This window comes from Chiloscyllium plagiosum, unplaced genomic scaffold, assembly GCF_037043375.1.
Source record: "Chiloscyllium plagiosum isolate Xiang-an unplaced genomic scaffold, Cpla_swu_hap1 HiC_scaffold_4, whole genome shotgun sequence".
Lineage (NCBI taxonomy): Eukaryota > Metazoa > Chordata > Chondrichthyes > Orectolobiformes > Hemiscylliidae > Chiloscyllium > Chiloscyllium plagiosum.
The window spans coordinates 67,884,853-67,906,728 of NW_028270142.1; the positions used below are offsets into that span (position 1 = coordinate 67,884,853).

Here is a 21,876-nt window from a genome sequence, read left to right on the forward strand (position 1 = left end):
TCACTGACGATCTTACCTAGTATGATGACGAAACATCTGAAAATGAATGTTCCAGTTCAGTGAGCAAACCTACATCCAGAGGTAACAAATGTTGGTTGTAGCCAACAATTCCCTCGTTCCATGAAAGAATTTTTTAAGAAGTGGTCTGTAAATTAATAATGTGTGTGGTTGTGAATGGGAGCATATGCATTTCTATGGGCATCTCTGCATAAGGGAACGTGTACGTGTGTGTGTGTGCGTGTGTGTGCACATATATCTGTGCATTCATGTGTGTTTTTTTTTAATTTCCAACATGGACATCACTGGTTAGGCCAGGATTTATTGCCCATATCTAATTGGCCTTGAAAAGGGAACTGGCTTCTTGAAACATCACAGTCCCCATGCTATGGATAAGCCCACAATGCCATGAAGGAGGAAATTCCAGGATTTTGATCCAACACACTGAACGAATGGTGATATATTTCCAATTCAGAGTGGTATGTGGTTTAGAGGGGTGGGATTCCCCTGTATCTGCTGTCTTTGTCCTTCTAGATGGTCATGGTCATAGGTCTTGAAGGTACTGTCTAAGGAGTGTTCTTGGGGAGGTTTTGCAGTGCATCTTGTAGATAGTACATGTTGCTGCTACTGATTGTTAGGGTTTGAGAGAGAGCAAATATTTGTGAAAGTAATGCTAATCAAGTGGGCTGTTTTGTTCTGGATGGTGTCAAGTTTCTTGAGTGTTGTCAGAACGCACTCATCAAGGCAACTGAGGACTATCCCATCACACTTTTGACTTGCACCTTGGATGGATTGGTGTGACAGATGGTGAACATTGAAATACTCTATCTACAGTACATTCTGCATCCTTGCCATCCTCAGCGCTTCTTCTACGTGGTGTTCAACACAAAGGAGTACTACTTCATCAACCATATGGGCTGGGAGGCAGTCACCATCAGATTTATTTTCCCATTCTTGACAAGGCTTGTAAACTCCCACTCAACAGTATACCCTGGTGCTGGCACGTCTGGAGGGGTTTGCCTATTAGGTATGACCCAATGTACCAAGAGAAGTTGACAGACGATGCCCAGCTATTGACTAGGTGGTACATTTCAATGAGCATGTCTAGCTCAGACTGTTGCTTAGATAGTCCGTGGGACAGAGCTCACAGTTTTGACACAACTGTCCGGATAGTAGTGAGGAAACATTTGCAGTCTTGACTGAGTAGGGAATGGAAATGCCTAGCTTAATGCTGAGTGGTTTGTGAGTTTTTAGCTCCTTTTTGACTTTTCTGCAGTGCTTAACTGGATGACTTGGTATGGAATTTCAGAGGGCAGTTCAGAGTTGCTGTGCCTCTGGAGACATAGTAAGAATGGATTGTTTCCTTCCCTGAATAACATTACTGAACCAGATAGATTTTTAATGAGTATCTGATAATTTCATCACCACCATTACTCAGACTAGTTTTTAGTTCCAGATTTATTATTAATTGCATTTAAATCCTGAAGAAGGGCCTGTGCCCGAAACGTCGAATCTCCTGTTCCCTGGATGCTGCCTGACCTGCTGTGCTGTTCCAGCAATAAAGTTTCAACTTTAAATTCTCCAGTCTATTAGTCCAGTAGCATTACAACTACAACACAGTCTCTTTGAAATCAAAATGAGGCACTTCAGATTTCTAAATTAATTCAAACAAATTCATAGCCAATCATAGCATCATAGGGATTTACAGTGCTGAAGGAGCCCATTCAGCTCATCATGTCAGTACTGGCTGACAATAAATACATTAACTACAGAAGGTGATACCGTGTGGCTTTGTTATGAAACCTATAGAGATCAAAAAACTTTTAAAAAGAGAATCACAGTGATCAACAGAAAGATTTTGCACAAGATTTCATGTTTTAAGACTTTTATTGTAAGATATAAATTAATGTCAACATAACTAAACAATGTTTGGTAGGCAACTGATGCAACAAAGTGCAGAAAAGGAACATTTCCCTGGAACCCCTGTCCATATTTGTATGTCATGCCACACTCTCAGTAGATATGTAACATTGCAGATAAAGTACCAAGCTATACTCAGCTTTTCAACAGGATACCTTTGCAACCAGAACTAGTCTTTCAGTGTTCTTTTCCATAAGACCGTTCACTTAATTTCCTGAGTATTATTGAAATTATTTCCTCTAATAACAAACCTTCTGGTGACTCCTTGGTCTTTAAGTTACACTGCCTGTATGCGTCTCATTCAAACACAAAATCCATTGTCCCCAGAATGCTGAATGGTGACTAACACAAAAGTAGTATTTCATTCTGCCTGGCATTTTAGCATCCACTATGTTCAACTTTACTTTCCAGGATTTGTATCTGAAAGTCTCTATCCAGCAAGGCCAGATCCCCCACTTTTGGATCAAGATATGAAAACTGATGTTTTGAGTTTCCACCTGTGGTCTCTATCCCCACAACATCCAAGTCAGATGCATCTGTCTCCAAGTATATCACTGTTATGTGATATTGAATCACTTTATTCTTATAGTGAATAATAGTCAATTGCAGATGGAAATGTGTTGCTGGAAAAGCGCAGCAGGTCAGGCAGCATCTAGGGAACAGGAGAATCGACGTTTCGGGCATTAGCCCTTCTTCAGGAAGAAGGGCTAATGCCCGAAACGTCGATTCTCCTGTTCCCTAGATGCTGCCTGACCTGCTGCGCTTTTCCAGCAACACATTTCCATCTCTGATCTCCAGCATCTGCAGACCTCACTTTCTCCCCAATAGTCAATTGCAGCCAGTTTTCCGAATGCTACCTATTTAATGTGGTACTGGGTTTCATCAAGCAAGCAATGTCATGAAAATTTAACAGTCTGCACATGTTGATATGAGATGAAAGTTTATTTTCTCAATAAAAGTGTGTAATTTCCTATGAGGTTCCAATAGTAATTATTTATCATTGATGGCATGCAAAATTCCATTGCTGCACAGCTGCATCATGATGTGATTATGGAGATGTGTCTGTTGGAAAAGTTGACCACCTGGAAAATTCTGGATCTGGGGAGAGTTTGTGTTTTAAAATTTTAATGGTAAGAATAAATCCCCAAACAGTAGTATTGGTATTGGAGTATGAAAGGCTGTTGTGTCATCTCCTACTTTCTCCACTCAAACCTTTTTATGGTGTTCTCAAGGACTCCTTTTGTAACGTGGTTGAAATATTTGCAAAGAGGAATAAATTCATAACGTCTGACAACTATTTCAGAATTCAGGCTTAGCAATAGTCTGGACTTCCCCATTCCAAATAGATTGCACTTCAGTCATCTGTTAGTCTGGTTTTCTGGTTAATGAGCACTGCTGATCCTCCCGTGTAGCAGTGTGGAAGCGCCAATCTTTAGGAATTCCTGTCTCAGCTCCTTACTATTTCACTGGGTTTGTGGTTGGAGGAATTTTCCACTTCTTTTAATGCCACACAGAAGCCATGACCCAAGTATAGAACCTATTGTAAAGCCTTCTGTTGACCTCTTGTTGAGTTGACTTTTCAATTCTGTTGCCTTCATTCACATTGGTAATATTCAAATAACTGAAAGTAATTTTGTTTGGTTATGTAATATGTGCATAAGTAATGATTGCATTCTCTAGGTTATTAGCGAGGTAATTATTTTACTTCATTATCATTTTTTGTATATAATTTGTTTACATGTTGAATCATGCAAGAAATCTTGTGTTTTGCTTATGCCTTGACATATGCAGAGAAAGCTGAGTAAGTTTTATATATCTATGTAACTTGAAAATCTCAGGTTTTATTTGCATATAAAACAAATAAAATATTTAAAGTAACACTGAGCTGAACTTTTGACACATTTGTGTATGCTATGTATCGTTGTCATTTCTCCTATAATCTAAATATCACTAAATTGATGTTATTTTGATTAGAATTTATTTTGGGATTACTTAATTTTAAGACCAATTTTTTGAGATTGTTATTACAAAAAATTTCATTTATATAGCAACTTAATGACATCTGAAATGCTTCATACGGTGACTTATTTTAAGGTGCAGTTCCAGTTTTTGTGTACAAAGAAAACAAATGGTCAGTTAGTGTTTTTGATGCTAGAGGAGGCATTTTGACAGAGGTCTATATGCTCTTTGGTGCAAACAGATCTTCAACAACCACCTAAACAAGTGGATAGTGCTGGTATCAAATATAGATATAGTGTTTCAGAGAACACCCCTGGGACACCCGGACCAACCAACCCAACCACCGCGTGGCTCAACACTTCAACTCCCCCTCCCACTCCACCAAGGACATGCAGGTCCTTGGACTCCTCCATCGCCAGACCATAGCAACACGACGGTTGGAGGAAGAGCGCCTCATCCTCCGCCTAGGAACCCTCCAACCACAAGGGATGAACTCAGATTTCTCCAGTTTCCTCATTTCCCCTCCCCCACCTTGTCTCAGTCAAATCCCTCAGCACCGCCTTCCTAACCTGCAATCTTCTTCCTGACCTCTCCGCCCCCACCCCCACTCCGATCGATCACCCTCACCTTAACCTCCTTCCACCTATCGCATTTCCAACGCTCCTCCCTACCTTTCATCTTAGCCTGCTGGACACACTTTCCTCATTCCTGAAGAAGTGCTCATGCCCGAAACGTCGATTCTCCTGCTCCTTGGATGCTGCCTGACCTGCTGCGCTTTTCCAGCAACACATTTTCAGCACCGGTATCAAATATGTAAGGATAATATTTTCAAAAGCATAATGCTTCCTCAGGGCTGTGCTGAAGTGAGAGATTACCTACTTGAATTGCACAATCTTCAGATTGAAGTCAAATGTGACCAACTGAACCAAATTGCCCTTGATGGCAAAATGAGTTGGCAGGGTGGGGAAGTTAGTTTTCCAACTCTTGGTATATTTCTCTGTGAACAAAATTGGTTGCTTAGCTAGCAATAGGTTCTTTATGAGCATACATTTAAAATCAATTCTCTCATTTTGGAGTCCTTTTTGTTATTCTTTCAGATTTGAGACTAATATAGTGGTCATGTGTGGCTAGGCTTGTGTGCTGGGATAATAAGTTCAAGTCCCAGCATGATAGCTAGCCAATAGAATTTGCATTCAGTTACTAAATCTGCAATTAAAAAGCTCATCTCCATAAAGGTGACAGTTTAAAAAAAAAACGTCAGTTCACCTATGCCCTTCAGGGAAAGAAATCTTGTTAGAATATAGAACATAGAAGAATACAGCGCAGTACAGGCCTTTCGGCCCTCGATGTTGCGCCGATCCAAGCCCACCTAACCTACACTAGCCCACTATCCTCCATATGCCTATCCAATGCCCGCTGAAATGCCCATAATGAGGGAGAGTCCACCACTGCTACTGGCAGGGCATTCCATGAACTCACGACTCGCTGAGTAAAGAACCTACCCCTAACATCTGTCCTATACCTACCCCCCCTTAAATTTAAAGCTATGCCCCCTTGTAATTGTTGTTACCCAGTCTGACCCATATGTGATTCAAGATCCACATAGTTGTGAGTAAATTTTTTTAAGGCTATGTTTGCTAATAATATCACATGTACAGCTTTAAATCACATGCACAGGTTTCAGGGGAGGTAGAGATTGGGACTTAGGAAGAAATGAAATGGGGGGCGGGGGGGGAAAGAGATCAGGACCTGGGACTATATTGGGATCTGGAAGAGAATTGAAGAGAGGGTGGGGAGAAGGAAACCATGGCATAGAGAGAGACCTCCCAGAACCCAGCCCCTCCTTGTGTTTACTGTAACCCCTCCCCCCACAAAGTCCTGGCCCCTCCTTGTCACCCTAGCTCTTCACTCCTTACTGGAAGATTTCTGTCTAGATTCCCCTTTCCACAGCCCTGAGCTTTATTTTAAAATTGCATGCACCTTCCTTCACATTTGCACATGATGTCACTCATAAATTCTATGTGATGACATTGTGTTTGGATTCATATTCATCTGTGTTCCCAAATGAGTACACCTATGTAGTAGCCGAGAGTTGCAAGTGTCAGCAAGTGCTGACATTTTTTTAAAAATGCCTTCTGAATGGATCTAGCAAACCATTCAGTTCAGTTAGCTTGGGCAACAAATGCCAGCACCGCCCAGCTCTCATGAAAGATTAAAGAAAAAAATGTGGTGAAAATGGGTGTAATTTTAATTGAAGCTAAATTTTGCATATGCTCGAAACTTGAAATACAAAAGGTGCTAAAATGACAACCTCCATTGCTTTCCGTGAAAGAGTTCAAATTCCACCATGGTAGCTTTAAAAAAAAGTGACATTGAAAGCTAGTGTCAGTGATGGTGACCATGAAAACAATGACTGTGGAAACCCATCTGATTTACCAAATGACTTTCAGGGAAGGAAGTTTGCTATCCTTACCTGGTCTGGCTTATATATGCCTCTCTCGATCCATAGTAATGTGGCTGACTCTTAACTATCCTCTGCAAAGGTCTTCTCGTGCCACCCACTTTCAATGAAAGAAAGGAGAAAAAAAAAACTCATGATTCCCCCATTGATATTCATAAAGTATGAAGAATAGGTTAGCTCTTACCAACTTTTCTCAGTGAGTCCTTGTTTTTAATCAGCTAGCTAATGACCTAACTTTTTGTTGCTGTTCTATTTAATTTTTCATTTTTATAGCAATAGTTTGGATGTGAGGGTCTGGAAATGGGGAATCATTTTGGAAATTACTGCTTTTGGAGGGCTGCAAGGCAACTTTTTTTCAGGTTCAAAGTAAACTGCTTTTATACATACAGTCTTGACTACAAACTCATGATACTTTTTTCTTTCAAAACTATACTTTATTCATGAAAGTATCTATAGACATAGTCACTAAAACAGTTCTGTACAGTAGCATATGATGAAACAAACATTTTCATTTGACTCTATCCAGCAAACAAATCAAATGCATTTCTTATTTTACAAGATTATATTTACATATATTTGAGGAATCAGAAGGGTCTGATAACTGAATGGAGCTCCATTTAACTTTGGTAGAAAGACCTTGGATGGTGGTCTTTCCCCACCATGCAATGGTGGCAGCTGTCCCACACTTTAGTGTGTCCCTCAGCACCTAATCCTGAACTTTGGAATGTGCGTGTCTGCATTACTGAGGTCAACTCCCCGCTCTGGAAGAGCAATAAGTTTCAGGCAGACCAAAATGTGTCCTTCACCGAGTTGATGGTCCTTCAGGGAAGTTGATGTTTGACTCAATGTGCATCCCTGGAAACAGACTGGAGGGCAGAGTCCTGCATCATGGAACAACTTGGAATGAACCTCAACAAAGATCACTGCATCTTCCCCCAGACTTCCTTTGCAAAGGTTCATTCTGGCAGGTGATGTGTGACGGTCTCAACAACAAGCCACACCCCCTCCCCCAACCAACTCTGCAGTGACATCCAGGGCAGCAAGATAGCATAGAGAGTTCAGACATGAGTGGTCTCACAGGAATTGCCCTTCTCACCACCAGCTAAGCAATGTCTTGGTGCTTGTTGGAAAGTTCTGGTGATAAGGCTTTCTGGCAAATGACTTTAACAGTTTGCTCAGGGAACCATGTAACAGGATCCACCCCGCCTTTTCCCCACAGGGTCTCAAGGATGGTACATAGAATCATTGAGATGTATAGCACAGAAACAGACTTGGTCCAACTCGTCTATGCCAACCAGATATCCTAACCAAATCTAATCCCATTTGCCAGCACTTGGCCCATATCCCTCTAACCCATTCCTATTCATATACCCTTCCAGGTGCCTTCTTCATGTTGTAATTGTACCAGCCTCCACCACTTTCTCTGACTGCTCATTCCATATATGCACCACACTCTAAATGAAACAGTTGCCCCTAGGTCTCTTTTATATCTTTCCCCTCTCACCCTAAACCTATGCCCTCCAGTTCTGGACTCCACCATCCCAGGGAAGAGACCTTGTCTGTTTATCCTACCCATGCCCTTCATGATTTTATAAACTTCTATAAGGTCACCCCTCAGCCTCTGATGCTTTAGGGAAAAAAAGCCCCAGTCTATTCAGCTTCTCCATATAGCTCAAAACATCCAACCCTGGCAACATCCTTGTAAATCTTTTCTGAATGTTTTCAGGTTGCACAACATCTTTCTGGTATGAAGGAGACCAGAATTGCACACAATATTCCAAAGATGGCCTAACCAATGTCCTGTACAGTTGCAACATGACCTCGCAAGTCCTATACTTAATGTTTTGACCAATAAAGGAAAGCATACCAAATGCTTTCTTCACTCTGTACTTGCAATTCCACTTTCAAGGAACTATGAATCTGCATTGGTCACTTTGACCAGCAACACTCCCCAGTGTTGACCAGCAACACTTAACTTACTATTAAGTGTATAAATCCTGCTCTAATTTGCTTTACCCAAAATGCAGCACCTCACATTTATCTAAATTAAACTTCAACTGCCACTCTTCAGCCCGTTAACTCATCTGATCGAGATACTGTTGTACTCCGAGGTCGCCTTCTTCGTTGTCCACCAGGTTTCATCTGCAAATTTGCTAACTATACCTCCTATGTCTATATCCAAATCATTTATATAAATGACAAAGAGCACTGGACCCAGCACTGATCCTTGCGATATACCACTGGTCACAGGCCTCCAGTCTGAAAAGCCACCACCACCCTGTCTTCTACCTTCTAGCCAGTTCTGTATCCAAATGGCTAGTTCTCCCTGTATTCCACGAGAACTAACCCTGCTAACCAGTTTCCCATGGGGAACCTTGTCGAACGCCTTACTGAAGTCCACATTGATCACGTCCACTGCTCTGCCCTCATCACTCCTCCTTGTTACTTCTTCAAAAAACTCAATCAAGTTCACGAGTACATAATTTCAAATGCACAAACTCTGCTGACTATCCCTAATCGGTCCTTGCCTTTAAAAATACATGCAAATCCTTTCACTCAGGATTCGCTCCAATAACTTGCCAGTCACTAACATCAGGCTCTCCGGTCTATAGTCTGCTGGCTTTTCCTCATCACCTTTCTTCAATAGTATCACCACGTTAGCCAACTTCCAGTCTTCCGGTACCTCACCTGTGAGTATCGATGATACAAACATCTCAGAAAGGGCCCCAGCAGTCACTTCCGTAGCTTCTCACAGAGTTCGAGGTGCACCTTATCAAGTCCTGGGGATTTATCCAGTTTTATGCATTTCAAGACATCCAGCGCTCCCCACATTCTATATCTTCCATGTCTTTCTCCACAGTAAACACTGATGCAAAATACTTGTTTAGTATCTCCTCCATCTCCTGTGGCTCCACATGTAGCATGCCTTGCTGATCTGTGAGGGCTATCCCTAGTTACCCTCTTGTCCTTAATGTATTTATAAAATTCCTTTGTATTCTCCTTAACGCTATTTTCCAAAGCTATTTCATGTCCCCATTTTGCCCTCCTGATTTCACTCTTAAGTATACTCCTACTGCCTTTATACTCTTCAAAGATTCACTTAAAATCTGCTGACATATGCTTCCCTTTTCTTAGCCAAAACTTTAATTTCTCTAGTAATTCATCATTTCCTATGCCTACTAGCCTTTTCTTTCACCCTAACAGGAATATACTTTCTCTGGACTCTGTCTCATTTTTGATGGCTTCCAACTTTCCTGCTGTCCCTTTACCTGCGAACATCTGCCCCCAGTCAAGGATATTTTTGTCCCCTCCAGGTGGTCGTTCAGGCCTTGATCGAGATGCATCAAACTGAAAAAAATTCCAGCGTGCAAATCAACCTCCATGCAGATGTTCCAAATGATGTGCCAACTCAGGAGGATGATTTGGTACCAGAAATACATAAAGTAACTCAAGGCTTTTAATAATTCTAATCTCTGATAAGCAAGAGAAATCTTTTAAGTTGTGTATAAAAATAAAGCTGTTTTAAGAGAATTTGAGAAGCTTTAACATCAAAACTGTTTTCGTCACATACTCGCTTTTTATCCAGAAATGAATGTACCAACTAAAATATATTCAAAAGATTAATTTATTGTTGCATTTGCTTAACTTAAAACTTTTTTTTTGTTAATCATTCCCAAATGTTAAACCATTAAGCTGAAGCATAATTAAACTGTCACACAAGTGACAAACTGGTCTTCATGAAAACAAAGATATAGTTTTAAATGCATTCTCATCATTCTATTCAGCACTTTTGGTGAAAACGAGATGAAGATTTCTACAGCATTACTGATGCAAAAATCTGAGACTGTCAATATCAATCTGCTTTCAGTAAAATAAAGTGAGCTTCCACATTTCTTGAAACTGACAACATCAATAAATGGCTAAAATAAGGTCACAGATTGTGGCCTGATGAACAGCTTTTGCCATCCATGTGTTATTACTGCAGTTAAAACAAACAGAACAGGAAGCTTGCTATAAAAAGATAGAACACAGCAGGACAAATAACATACTTGAATTCGAAAAAGGTTTTAATTAACATCTTACTAATTATGCTCTCTTTTCAATTATAAGTTGATAAGAACCGGCTTCTAAATATTAAACTGATTTGGACAGCGAGAACAAATAGTTCTTAAAATGGCAATTTTAGCCAGTTGATTAAATAAGTACACAATGGTCTCTGAAATATTACTGCACTTTTTCTACTTAAAACATTCCAGCTTTTAATGTCAAAATATTCTAAGAAAACCGCCACCAATTTTGAAAATTCTACAAAAATTCAAAGTGAATCCATTTGCTATAATTACCCTTTCAAAGTACGACAGAAAACAGCTGTCCAAAATGGTCTAACATTTAAAAATCAGTTGCATGATTAAGTTCCAAAAGCCTCACTTCAACTAATTGAACAGTCTCCATCAGCATCCTCAGGCTTAACTAGAAACAAACCTACTGACCAGCTTTTCAACTGCTGGAGTTGATTGAGGCCTTTTGAATTAAAGTAGAACAGAAAAAAAGTGTTCTACACTTCTTTCAAATTAAACGTGTAGAAGTTTCAGCGACTGATAGAATGCGAACATTGGTAATGCAGGTCTAACTTAAGGAATATGGTAAAGAATATGCTAAAGATTACATACCACAACATAAACCAGAAAATAAAGTTCAAATACAGATTTCCTACACTTCTAACAAAAGGCATCTGAAGTTAGTTTACAACTCACTTACTTCTCTATGCCCACTTTTTATTTATTTTCCTTTTACTTGAGTTTTTTTTTCCAGAATCTCCAAACCTCAGAAGTTATTCAAAGTTGGACGTCTTAAAAGACAAGAGTTAAGCAAAGGTGCAAGCAGGTCGCCCTTTGCAGAATGGGCCTTATGAAAGTCATGCAAATTTTGTCATACCAATTTATCCTAAACATTACAAATGCAACAGGACAGACAGCAATCTCCTGTATTAATTCTGCCTGAAAACATGATTGTTTTCTAGTGTAACCAGGAAAATATTGGAGAACTTTAGCAAACAATAAGCATCATTTTAAAATAGAAGCAACCAATATCAGAAAGAAAGGAATTTGAGATTGTAATCCAATTGTCTGGGATCCTGACTGTATGAGAAATAATTTTTAAAGATAAACTCAATTTTGAATTTTGGAAATCCTCACAGAATTCAGCCTAATTACTCACTCAGATTGGAACATTAGTTTATGTGCATGGAACAGATGATTGTTAAAGTTAGCCATAGGGCTTCATATGGACAATTAGTAATTTGTTGCAAACCAGGCATTTATTTTTTTAACAATAAAATAAAGGACAAGGTTGACAATGTAATATTGTTGTTCTTCTTCCAACCACATTAGCTCTATATGAACTTTTCCTTCTGGATCCTCGTAATCAATTGCCTGTCTCTCGCCCAGGTAGCTATATCTTATAGTAGATGTACTAACTGAGTGCAGAGCTACTGGTGAGCTTACACTCCAAAATGGTTTTTCTGCTTCATCCAGAACAGTCACATCCATTAAGCAACAGTGCTGAAATTAGAAATTCAAATAGTTTAATGCTTCAGTAATCCTTGAGGAGAAAGTGAGGTCTGCAGATGCTGGAGATCAGAGCTGGAAATGTGTTGCTGGAAAAGCGCAGCAGGTCAGGCAGCATCCAGGGAACAGGAGAATCGACGTTTCGGGCATAAGCCCTTCTTCAGGAAGAAGGGCTTATGCCCGAAACGTCGATTCTCCTGTTCCCTGGATGCTGCCTGACCTGCTTCCCTTTTCCAGCAACACATTTCCAGCTGCTTCAGTAATCCCACAAGTTTAATCTAGTAACTAACATCAAAAATTTGATAATAAAAATAAAGTACTGCAAATACTGGAAATCTGAAAATAAAAAGCTGAAATGAAGACTGCTGAATGGACCTCTAATTCCAAATCGAATGTTGATCTCGCTTTGAGCACCTCCTGTGCAGCAGTAACCTTGTATGCTTCATTCTGTCTAAGCACCCTATGATCTGTCTGTACTGCTTGCAAAACAGATCTTTTCACTGCCCTTAGGTACATGTTACAACAATAAATCAAATCAAAATTCCAATGCAGAAAAAAACTCAGCAGAGACGTAGCAGACTGTGCAATGACAGCACTACCAGATTAGCTGTCAACCTTAGCTCAGTATTGGTCCTATCACTGGGTTAGAATGTCGTGAACTTAACTTCCCTTTCAGAGTAGTGTAGAATCTTTCCATGGACACTTCAGTTCAATATTGAGATTGACACTGCAGTACTATGATGCAGTTTTTGAAGCCCTTCTTGATCTCTAAGGCAAGTGTAAAAGATTCCACTATTATTCAAGAATAATCAACTGGATTGCCCCCTTAAGTAACCTCACTAAGAAAGGTTACCTGAGCAGGTAATTTCCTATTGCGTTTCCCTATAATACAATTCAAGTTTCCCAACTAATGAAATACGTGAAAGGAAATCCATAAACAATGAAGGGAGATATATAAATGCAAGTTCCTTAGTTTAATTTCAGTTTTTAACATAATGCAACAGAAATTACTGAATGGCAGTCAGTTGTGGGAACTAGTACTGAATGTGCTGATTTATTGGGTAAGAAAGTCTATTTTTCTTTATTTGTGGAGGTGTGCATCACCAGCTAGCCAACATGTATTGCCTATTCCTAGGTGTCCTTAAGGTGATGGTGAGCTGCCTTCATGAACCAATGCAGTCCATCTTATGTAGGTAGATCCACAATGCCCTTACGGGGAGAATTCCAGGACTTTGACCCAGCAACACAGAAGGAATGGTGACATGTTTCCAAATCAGGATAGTGAGTGGCTTGGTGGGTAAGTTGCAGGTGGTGGTGTTCCCATGTATTTGCTGCACTAGGTGGAAGCGCTCATGAGTTTGAAAGGTGCTATCTAAGGACCTTTGCTGAATATCTGCTGTGAATATAGTAGACAGTAAAAACTGCTTCTAATGAATGTCGGTGGTGGAGAGAATGGATGCTTGTGGATGTCATGCTAATCAAGTAGATTGCTTTGTGCTGGATAGTATCCCTCAGCTTCTCCAGTGGTTGTTGGAACTGCACCCATCCAGGCAAGTGGGAACTCTTGATATAAGCCTTGCAGAGAGGGGACAGGTTTTCTGTCATTACTTGCCAGAATACTCCTAGCCTCTGTCCTGCTCTTGTAGCCATTATTTTTTTTCTAGCTTGTCCAGTTGAGTTTCTGGTTGATAGTAACCTCCAGGATGTTCAGAGCTGGGTAACATCATTGGAAGACAAGGGATGGTGGTTAAATAGTCTCTTCTTGGAGATTATGTTTGACCAGCATTTGTGTGTTGCAAATGATACTTGCCACTTTTCAGCCCGAGCCTGGTTACTGCCCAGATTTTGTTGCCTTTTGACCATAGTGTGTTCTAATATCGGAGGAATCACAAATGATGCTGAACATTATGCAATTATCAGCCAACATTCTGACCTTATGATGGAGGGAAGGTCATTAGCACAAACTTAATTTAGCTTCTAGGTGGCATTAAAATGAAACAGATAGGTTAAATGGTGCAATCGTTAACCTTAAGCAGGTCTGTTTTCCTCTCAAGCATTTCAGTCAAACAATAACTTAACTTAAAACCAGCTGAAACTGGATCATCACCAAGTGACTCAGACAGTGCTTACATTGGGAGTATTTATAAAGTTGCCGTCAGAGGATTGAGTCTCTTTGGAACTCCTTGTCAGAGACAGTTGTGGGGGCAGAATCCATGTGCATATTTAAAGTCCAAACAATTTTTTTTTACCAGAAGGGGAAATCAAAGGATATGGAAAAAGGGTAAGAAATTGAATGAGAGATGTCAGATCAGTCATGACCCTATTGAATGGCAGAGCAGGCTGCAGGGGCTGAACAGCCTACTCCTATTCCTATTTCCTATGGTTGAGTGCCTTCTTGCACAGCCTTGTCTCTTTGGACCAGGCTCCCCATCCATTTGTCACCATGCCTCAGGTCCTACGGCTGGGACAATAAAATGAATAAGACCAGCTCTTCAGCAAATGTTGAGTACGCTGGATTTCTCTCTCCATGGCAACCACCAACCTGTCCGTGGAGACAGCGAGACAACTGCATCAGTTGCTACACTGCTGCAGCTTCTGGACAATGCTTCCCAACATACCTATCTGCCAGTCCTTTCCTGCATGTATATTCTGAAGAAGTCCCTGATTGCTGACAACATAGGGCCCTTTCCAGAGGATATAGGAGAAGCGCTAAATAAATATTTTTTGTCAGTATTCACACTGGAAAAAGACATTTTGGTCGAGGAGAATACTGAGATACAGGCGACTGGACTAGACGGGGTGGAGGTTTACAAAGAGGAGGTGTCAGCAATTCTGGAAAATGTGAAAATATTTAAGTCCCCTGGGCTGGATGGGATTGATCCTAGGATTCTGGGAAGCCAGGGAGGAGATTGAAGAGCCTTTGGCTTTGATCTTTATATCGTCATTGTCTACAGGAATAGTTGAAACTTTATTGCTGGAACAGCACAGCAGGTTAGGCAGCATCCAGGGAACAGGAGATTCGACGTTTCGGGCACAGGCCCTTCTTCAGGAATTCCTGAAGAAAACAGGCATTCCTGAAGAAGGGCCTGTGCCCGAAACGTCGAATCTCCTGTTCCCTGGATGCTGCCTAACCTGCTGTGCTGTTCCAGCAATAAAGTTTCAACTTTGATCTCCAGCATCTGCAGACCTCACTTTCTCCTACAGGAATAGTGCCAAAAGGCTTGAGGATAGCAAATGTTGCCCCCTTGTTCAAGGGGAGTACAGACAACCCTGGAAATTATAGACCAGGAAGCTTTACTTTGTGGGTAAAGTGTTGGAAAAAGATTTTCAGAGATAGGATTTATAATCATCTAGAAAGGAATAAGTTGATTAGGGATAGTCAACGAGGTTTTGTGAAGGGTAGAGTTCTACATCACAAACCTTACTGAGTTCTTTGAGAAGGTGATCAAACAGGTGGATAAGGGTAAAGCAGGTGATGTGGTGTACATGAATTTCAATAAGGTGTTTGCTAAGGTTCCCCACGGTAGGCTATTGCACAAAATAGAGGCATGGGATTGAGGATGATTTGGCAGTTTGGATCAATAATTGGCTAGCTGAAAAAAGTCAGAGGATGGTGAGTGATGGGAGATATTCATCCTGGAGTTCAGTTACTAGTGGTGTACCACAAAGATCTGTTCTGGGGCCACTGCTGTTTGTCATTTTTATAAATGACCTGGATGAGGGCAGAGAAGGATGGGTTAGTAAATTTGCTGAAGACACTAAGGTCGGTGGAGCTAGTACCAAAGGGTGTTGTAGGTTACAGAGGGACATAGATAAACTGCAGAGCTGGGCTGAGAGGTAGCAAATGGAGTTTAATGCGGAGAAGTGTGAGGTGATTCATTTCAGAAGGAGCAACAGGAATACAGACTACTGGGCTAATGGTAAGAATCTTGGTGGTGTAGATGCACAGAGAGGTGTCCATGTGCAAAGATCCCTCAAAATTGCCACCCAGGTTGATAGGGTTGTTAAGGCAGTAAATGGTATCTTGGCTTTTATGGGTAGAGGGATTGAGATTCAGAGCCATGAGGTCATGTTACAGCTGTACAAAACATTGGTGGAGCCGCACTTGGAGTATTGCGCGCAGTTCCAGTCGCCACATTATAAGAAGGATGTGGAAGCTTTGGAAAGGGTTGAGAGAAGATTTGCTAGGATGGTGCCTGGTATGGACGGAAGGTCTTATGAGGAAATGCTGAGAGACTTGAGGCTGTTTTCATTATAGAGAAGGTTGAAAGGTGATTTAATTGAGACATACAAGATAATCAGAGGGTTAGATAGGGTGGACAGTGAGAACCTTTTTCCTCTGATGGTGATGGCCAGTACGAGGGGACGTAGCTTTAAAATGAGGGCTGATAGATATAGGACAGATGTCAGAGCTAGTTTCTTTACTCAGAGTAGTAGGGGTGTGGAATGCCCTGCATGCAACAGTAATTGACTCACCAACTTTAAGGGCATTTAAATGGTCATTGGATAAACACATGGATGAAAATGGAATAGTTTAGGTTAAATGGGCTTCAGATTGGTTTCACAGGTCGGCGCAACGTAAGGGCCAAAGGGCCTGTATTGCACTGTAATGTTCTATTGCCTGAGACTGAGAAGGTGCCTGGTCTCCTCCTGCCTGGGATTAAGCAGGTACCTGGCTCTGGCAGTCCCGAGTGTTAGCACTTAGAGACATGTCTTCCTTGACTAGCTGCAGAACTGTTACAGTGAGGTGCTCACCAGGCTGTGCTCCCAACATTCTAATATTAATGCTCCCACCAAGGTGTCAGTATCTGAGCTGTTGGTGGGTGCACAGGCAGTCTTGCCAATAGTTTCTCTCAGAAGGCAAAGTATCAGCTTTTGGCAGAGCCAGCTGTTTCTCTGCAGAGGCAGACATGCCAGTGGTATCTAGAAGTCAAAAAAGAGAGAGAAATGGTCATGGTCAGTGGTTAGAAATGATATATATAAAAATAGACTGCTTTATCAGAGAGTTACAGTAGAGTGAAGAGTGGTTCTTACTCCACTGTCAGAACATGGATGGCAGGAATGGGGCCAGTCTTCTCCTGCGAAGGCCAGGATCCTCTCTTCATTAGAGTCCTTTCTCCTCCATTGTGGGCTGTCTTCTCACAGAATGAAAGGGTGGCACAGTCAGTACTGATGCAGGTGATTGAGAGATAGTGAGATGTTCCAAGGAAGAAAGTGGGCAGCAACCAGTCCATGGTTAGAAGTGCTTCACAGGAGTGAAACAAGAACAAGTGAGGGAAGAACATGAGCCAAGAAGGGAGATGGGTACAGTAGCAGAGATAAAGTGGGCGTGAGATAGCAGAGAGGAGTACAACCCTTACCTGGCATTGTGGTAAATTGTGACACTATCTTCCCTCTCACTGTCCAGATTTCACCCTTCACTAAGGAGGACATCTTTGGAATGCTAGACCTCATAGGGGTGCACAGCAGTCTTTAAAATACGGCATGGGTACCATGAACTATGGTCTTTCGGCAGATATCCACAGTAGTGAGGCAGCATCCAGGGAACAGGAGAATCGACGTTTCGGGCATAAACCCTTCTTCAGGAATGAGGAAAATCTATCACCCTCACCTTGACCTCTTTCCACCTATCACATTTCCGACACCCCTCCCCCAAGTCCCTCCTCCCTACCTTTTATCTTAGCCTGCTGGACAAACTTTCCTCATTCCTGAAGAAGGGCTTATGCCCGAAACGTCGATTCTCCTGTTCCCTGGATGCTGCCTGACCTGCTGCACTTCTCCAGCAACACATTTTCAGCTCCGATCTCCAGCATCTGCAGACCTCACTTTATCCACAGTAGTGAGTTGGTTAAGGAGCAGTACACAGTGAGATGCGGATAGAATCAGATATGAGGGATTCCATAGCAACAGGGTATGTAGTTAGATATAATAAATGTTGCTATCATGTGCAGTATGCAGTAAGAATCCCTCCAAAAAACTTGACATAACTTACACAAAAACCACAAGTTACAGTTCAGAATTTTGATAAGAGCAGCATTTTCAGAGTGGCAACTCCTTGTAATTCGTGGCATGCCACACGAATCAATGCTGGAGCCACAATTACTTACAATGTTTATTAATTACTTAATAATGACAGAAATAAATATATGATCACCAAGGTGTGGATAACAAAAGTAGGCAGGAATTCAAGTGGTGAGGATGAGTGTATGCAGAAGGATACAGACAAGTTAAATGAGTGGGTAAAAACTTGGCACATGAAATATAATGTGGCCAGGATTGAATGCAGACATGGCTGCATTGGTGGAGCAGTGCCCAGAGTGCCAACAAGGCCAAAGATTACTAGCAGCAGTTCCCTCACATTTGTGGGAATGGCTGGGTAAACCCTGGACTCAGTTACATGTCGATTGTGCAGGACTTTATTGGTCAGATTAGAGAGTACAGGAGTTGGGAGGTCATGTTGTAGCTGTACAGGACGTTGGTTAGGCCACTGTTGGAATATTGCGTGCAATTCTGGTCTCCTTCCTAGAAAGATGTTGTGAAACTTGAAAGGGTTCAGAAAAGATTTACAAGGATGTTGCCAGGGATGGAGGATTTTAGCTTTCGGGAGAGGCTGAACAGGCTGGGGCTGTTTTTTCTGGAGCGGAGGCTGAGGGGTGACCTTATAGAGGTTTAGAAAATTATGAGGGGCATGGATTAGATAAATAGACAAAGTCTTTTCCCTGGGGTCGGGGAGTCCAGAACTAGAGGGCATAGGTTTAGGGTGAGTGGGGAAAAATATAAAAGAGATCTATGGGGCAACTTTTTCACGCAGAGGGTGGTACCTGTATGGAATGAGTTGCCATAGGAGGTGGTGGAGGCTGGTACAATTGCAACATTTAAAAGGCATTGGGATGGGTATATGAATAGGAAGAGTTGAGGGATGTGGGCCAGGTGCTGGCAGGTTGGACCGAAGGGTCTGTTCCATGCTGTACATCTCTATGACTCTAAATGTGGGAGAATGGTTGATTATGCACTTTGGAAGAATAGAGCAACTGAATATTAATTAAATAGTGAAATACTGAAGAAAGCCAGAGCACAGAAGCATTTAGGGGTCATTTATGAATCAGAGTACGCTAGCAACCAAGTTCAGTGAATAATAGGGAATGTATATGGAATATTGCCCTTTATTTCAAAAGGAATGGAGTTTAAAAATAGGGATGTCTTACCAAACTACACAAGGACTAACCAGATCACAACTGGAATACTAGTTTCAGTCCCCCATATCAAAGGAAAGATGTATTGTAGAGTCTGGCATTTTAAGAATATTCAATGCTGAGAGGTATACACATTTCATCATGAAGTGGCTTTGAGGTTTTTCAGATTAGCTATGATCTCATTGAATGGTGGACCACAGACTCTTGTGGTGCAATGGTAGTGGTATTGTTGAGCTAGTAGACTAGGTTCAAGTCCCACATGTTTGAACAGGTTGATTTTATCTCTGAGGCAAATGGCCTACTTCTGTCTCCATGTGTCATGTACTTATGGCAACAGGCATCACTTTAAAGAAAAGTGAAAGATATTTCTGCCTCAATTTGTTATGGATTACTGGAGTAGAGTGCTGGAAATCCAGCCATGATATTGCCAGAGTCATCATAGTCGATCTCATCTAAAAGTCACCCATCTGTTTCTGGTAAAAAAAAAAAAAATGGAATTTTCCATATATCTCATGTAAAAGTCAATCCTAGTTCTTCACCAATAACAGATCAACACTTATGAGTCACTGTGTCAGCCATCATGCTCAGCTCTGGCTTTCCAATCGGTCAGTCATCCCGCTCAGCTCCAGGCCTTCAGAATTACGGTAATTTGTTGTTTTATCCCTCTTTATTCACTTAGAGATCAATTGGGTTTCAGCTAATGATACGGTATGAATTTTGACAGGCATGAATTTCAGCCCCTCAAAAGCAGTATCCATGTAATAGTTGACCTCATAAATGTAACCTTAAAAGAACAGTCAAAAAATTTTGACCAATATTCCAGTATATACGGTATAAAGAAATAAATAGATAGAAGCAAATCTCTTTACATTTTAATCAGATAGGTGACCCAATGATGGATGCAGAATGGGAAAACAGCTTCAGATTGAAATATTTGCAAATCAAAAAACTATAATCAGGACAAAAGTACAAATTCTCACACCTGTATACTTCCTTTTAGGGATTCTGTATTCCAAGGTAAGTAGAGATTTCCACTGATGGTGCTGTGCTGTGATTCTTTATTTGAACTGATAACCGTTATTTGCAAAAAGCCATTCTGGATGAACTCTGAAATTGGGAGAGAGCATTGAATTCAAAATACCAGAATCAACTGATCATACAATTAGAATCAAAGCACAGATTAAGTTTCCAGAACATATCAAAGCAAAGAAAGACAAACTTTTGATACTGAAAATGGAGGTTTAAGAAGAAAACATTGGTCAGTCTCAGCAATTATGACCTGATCCTACTCACAAGACATAATTACGTTGAAGTTTTTTTTAATATTCAGGGGTTTATTTTGATACATGGCTGACTGGCTTCACTCAACGACACAGAATTTTTCCCAGACTCTCCAGTACATCTGCTGACCCAAAGGTCACACAAAAGTAGCCATGGATTCTCCCGGAGTCATGAAGACTCTGCAGCATAACAAAAAAAATGGCATTGGGAATCTGGATTTAGATGTCCTATCTTCAATTACAACCATAGGGAAACCATGTGATTCACACATGGAGGAAAATCCAAACCCAGCAGGGCTATCTGAATTCAGTGCAGAGTTCAAATAGACTCCATTTTTGCTGCAGCTAGAAAGCGATCCAACAGTTTGATTTACATTTTTTAAACAAAAAAAACACAGTAAACAGAAGAACTTGGAATGGAAGAATTAGTTGTCCTGATTCACACAGGAACCAACAATATAGGCAGGACCTGGAATGATGCTCTTCTGAGAGAGAGTCGGAGGGGTTTGACTCTAAATTACAAAGCAAACCTCACAATAGTGATTTTTTTACCTCATCCAAACACAGGTTAGAATAGGATAAACAAATTGCAGATTAACTGTATGCTTGAATGAATGATCTGGGAGACAAAGATTTGCTTCGTGGGGCACGGGTAATGGTATTGCCAAAAAGGAGACAAGCCAATGAGACAAACAAATCAAACTGAGACAAACGGTCCAGACAAAAATCAGAAATTGCTGAAAAACGTTCTGAAAGGTCACTGGACCCAAAATATTAACACTGATTTCTGTTCATAGATGCTGCCAGACCTGCTGAGGTTTCCAGCAATTTCTGATTTCCATCATCCACAGTTCTTTGTTTTGTTTTTCACTGCCTCGGCAAAGCAAAAACCTAGGAAATTTGACATGTTTTTCAACTCCTGAATGAGGGTAGGAGCATTCAGAGAAGGCTAAGAGAAACACATCGGCTGTGCAGAATTTGGCTAAAAGTTAACAAAGTGGATAGAAGAGGCAAAGAGTTCAAGGAAAATATTTTATTATTGACCAAGGTAACAGAAGAAAGATAATAGCAGACAATATATATGAACACATGGAAGCATTCTCAAAAGTAAAATTAATGGCGCAGGTGCATTTGATCCAACATCCATTAGTGAAACGTGGTTACAAAATAACAGAATTTGAGAATTAAATATTTCAGATTTATTAACTTTTAGAGGAGATATAAAAGGGGTGCAGGCAGCCCTGAAAATGAAGGCATAACATAACAGCAGCAGAAAGAAAGGGAAGATTTTAGGTTGGATAATCAAGATGTGGAATCAGTAATCCCAAGTCGAATATTTAGAAGTGCACTGTAATCAACCACACACCAGAATAAAAAAAGCAAGGGAAATTTACTTGCACTGTTAAGGGAGAAAACAAGAAGGTGCAACAACTGATACTGCAAATTTCTTTTACGCATAAAAAAAGCTGCAGTATGAACTAAAATAACAGCCTTCTCAC

The 21,876-nt window shown here is 40.9% G+C and overlaps 1 protein-coding gene across 3 annotated transcripts in view; it reads right to left on the minus strand.

The window, feature by feature from the left end:
• Positions 1 to 9,944: 9,944 nt before the first annotated feature.
• The window catches only part of fbxo15 (F-box protein 15), a 63,072-nt gene continuing 51,140 nt past the window's right edge, over positions 9,945 to 21,876 (minus strand). For all 3 annotated transcript variants that reach the window (XM_087986298.1, XM_087986299.1, XM_043688452.2), the window contains 2 exons: positions 20,080 to 20,204; positions 9,945 to 11,898 (listed from right to left, as the gene is read on the minus strand). In XM_087986298.1, coding sequence (XP_087842424.1) covers positions 11,629 to 11,898; positions 20,080 to 20,204 — 395 coding nt within the window. In that variant the 3' untranslated portion in view covers positions 9,945 to 11,628. The remainder of the gene's footprint in view (positions 11,899 to 20,079; positions 20,205 to 21,876) is intronic.